The sequence below is a fragment of the Nothoprocta perdicaria genome, unplaced genomic scaffold (assembly GCF_003342845.1).
Source record: "Nothoprocta perdicaria isolate Ctin4 unplaced genomic scaffold, notPer1 scaffold_12, whole genome shotgun sequence".
Lineage (NCBI taxonomy): Eukaryota > Metazoa > Chordata > Aves > Tinamiformes > Tinamidae > Nothoprocta > Nothoprocta perdicaria.
In genome coordinates this window covers 7937550-7939475 of record NW_020454316.1, presented here as the reverse complement: position 1 = coordinate 7939475, position 1926 = coordinate 7937550, and the positions used below count along the sequence as shown (strand labels likewise).

General features: G+C 45.8%; 1 protein-coding gene across 2 annotated transcripts in view; it reads left to right on the top strand.

Annotated features, from left to right (window-relative positions):
* Nucleotides 1–230: 230 nt before the first annotated feature.
* The window catches only part of XYLT1 (xylosyltransferase 1), a 156898-nt gene continuing 155202 nt past the window's right edge, over nt 231–1926 (top strand). For both annotated transcript variants that reach the window (XM_026054019.1, XM_026054017.1), the window contains exon 1: nt 231–610. In XM_026054019.1, coding sequence (XP_025909804.1) covers nt 542–610 — 69 coding nt within the window. In that variant the 5' untranslated portion in view covers nt 231–541. The remainder of the gene's footprint in view (nt 611–1926) is intronic.

Here is a 1926-nt window from a genome sequence, read left to right as displayed (position 1 = left end):
GAAGGGATATTGCACTGGATTTAAAAAAAGAAAAAAAAAAAAGAAAAAGGTATTGGTAGTAGGAAAGAAGGAAAAAAAAAAGAGGAAAGAAAAAGAAATATTGAGAGGCTGTGCAGGACTTCTTGGGGGCAGGGAGGCAGATGAGCCCCAGCTAATCTGAAAGAATTTGTAAACCTAAGAGCAAAGGAGCTTCTGTTAAAAACCCACTGGGAATGTGAAGCTGCTGAGGACCATCTTGAAGCAAGCAGTGGAGGCACTGGAAAATCCTCTTGCTGCCAGGAGTTAGGCAGCAGCTTACCCCTTCACAGTACACACAGCATCCTACAGAAACACAGGAAAAGCTCTGTGTTCAAATATTTTTACTTAAATTGTGTAAACATTCACTGGAATCTTTCTTTTAGATGCTGAACATGTGTGTTCAGCAAATAGCTGAATTTTGGTTTTTAGCAATTTTATGCCATCATTTTGAATGGTGTTTCCCATTTCATGAAGGGATAATGTGATCGGGAGCAGGCCTCGAGGTCTACAACCATTCGGATCTATGGTTGGTTCAGATCTACTGGACTGCTCAGATCTACTGGACTGTGCAGCTCTATTCCTGGTCACCCAAGTAAGCTTCTCGTGGATCCTTTTAGGGCCTAAGTTCTACATGTGGGGGTTGACAGTATGGGGCAGGAGAGTCTGTGAACTTTTCATGTCTGAAATCATACCTTGGTTGTTTTTTCTGACAATACAGTTTATCCCTGAGGCCTCAAAAATAATGTGTTAAGAACAGATTATTCCTAAAACTGATCCTTCTTTCAGATCATAAGATTATGGTTAACAGTTAATTGTAACATGAGAAAGTCTATTTGTCCAGCTGTACGCAGCTTTGGAAAGCAAAGTATTTAAACAATCCTCCTTATCTCTAATCTGCCTGTATTTCAGCAGCTTTTGTAGCACTGCAACAAAAGATACATCTGAGTAAATTATGTTGTATCAGAAGAATATTCCCTTAATACCTCTGAATCCTACAGTTTTTTATATTATTCTTCAAATCAGAAAGTAAAGTACTTGCAAGTGGAAACAAAATACTACTAACCTGCAAGTTCCACTTGGCTATCATTAGAAAGAGGAATTGTCTCAATCAGAAGATATATTTTTTGTCATTGTTGATTTGTCTTGTGAAGTGGAATTGGGTTTAAGAAAAGAGGCATTGTGCAGGCAGATTAAAAAACTCCCTACTTCACTGCTATCATTGGATAATGAGATCTTTCAGATTAAAAAGCCACTCCCGGTAGGGAAAAAAAACGGGAGCAGAAGTCACCCATTAAGAGCACGTTTTGAGGCAAGGGACAGGTAAGGACAGTCACCTCGCGCAGCAGGAGACCTCTCGGTCACAGGGCTGCGGGGTTTTGTACCACGGCCGCTCTCAGCCTGGTGCTGATCAGCCTTTTGCTGTCGTTGAACGTCCTTTAAGGAGCAGCCACCGAGGCTGTCCGGTGTTTGGTTCGGAAACCTCCCTGCACCGCTTTGCTAAGGAGCTGTGCGTGTGCTTGGTGTGCCAGGCTGCTGAGCCGTGTTTGATGTGACCTTGTGCAGGGCTGTGCTTTACTGGTGAGCACACAGCACGCGCGCGAGGTGTTTAGCTCTTCTCAGGGCGCCACTGAGGGAAGGTCACGTTCGGGMCCATTTTGATTCTAAAAATCATTGAAATCGCCTTTCTGGAGCATCCGCCAGGCAGCAGCGAAACGCGGGGGCTGYGCTCACCAGCGGCTGCTGTGGCGCCAGGCTGCTCAGCGCGGCCCCAACCGGCCGCGTCTGTTAACGGAAAAAAAAAATTAAAAAATGGCAAATAACGGCGGCGAGAGCGCGACGTGCGGGGGAGGGGAGCGCGCGGGCCGCGCGGCGGCAGGTGCGGCGCCCTGGCCGCCTTCCCTCAGAAGG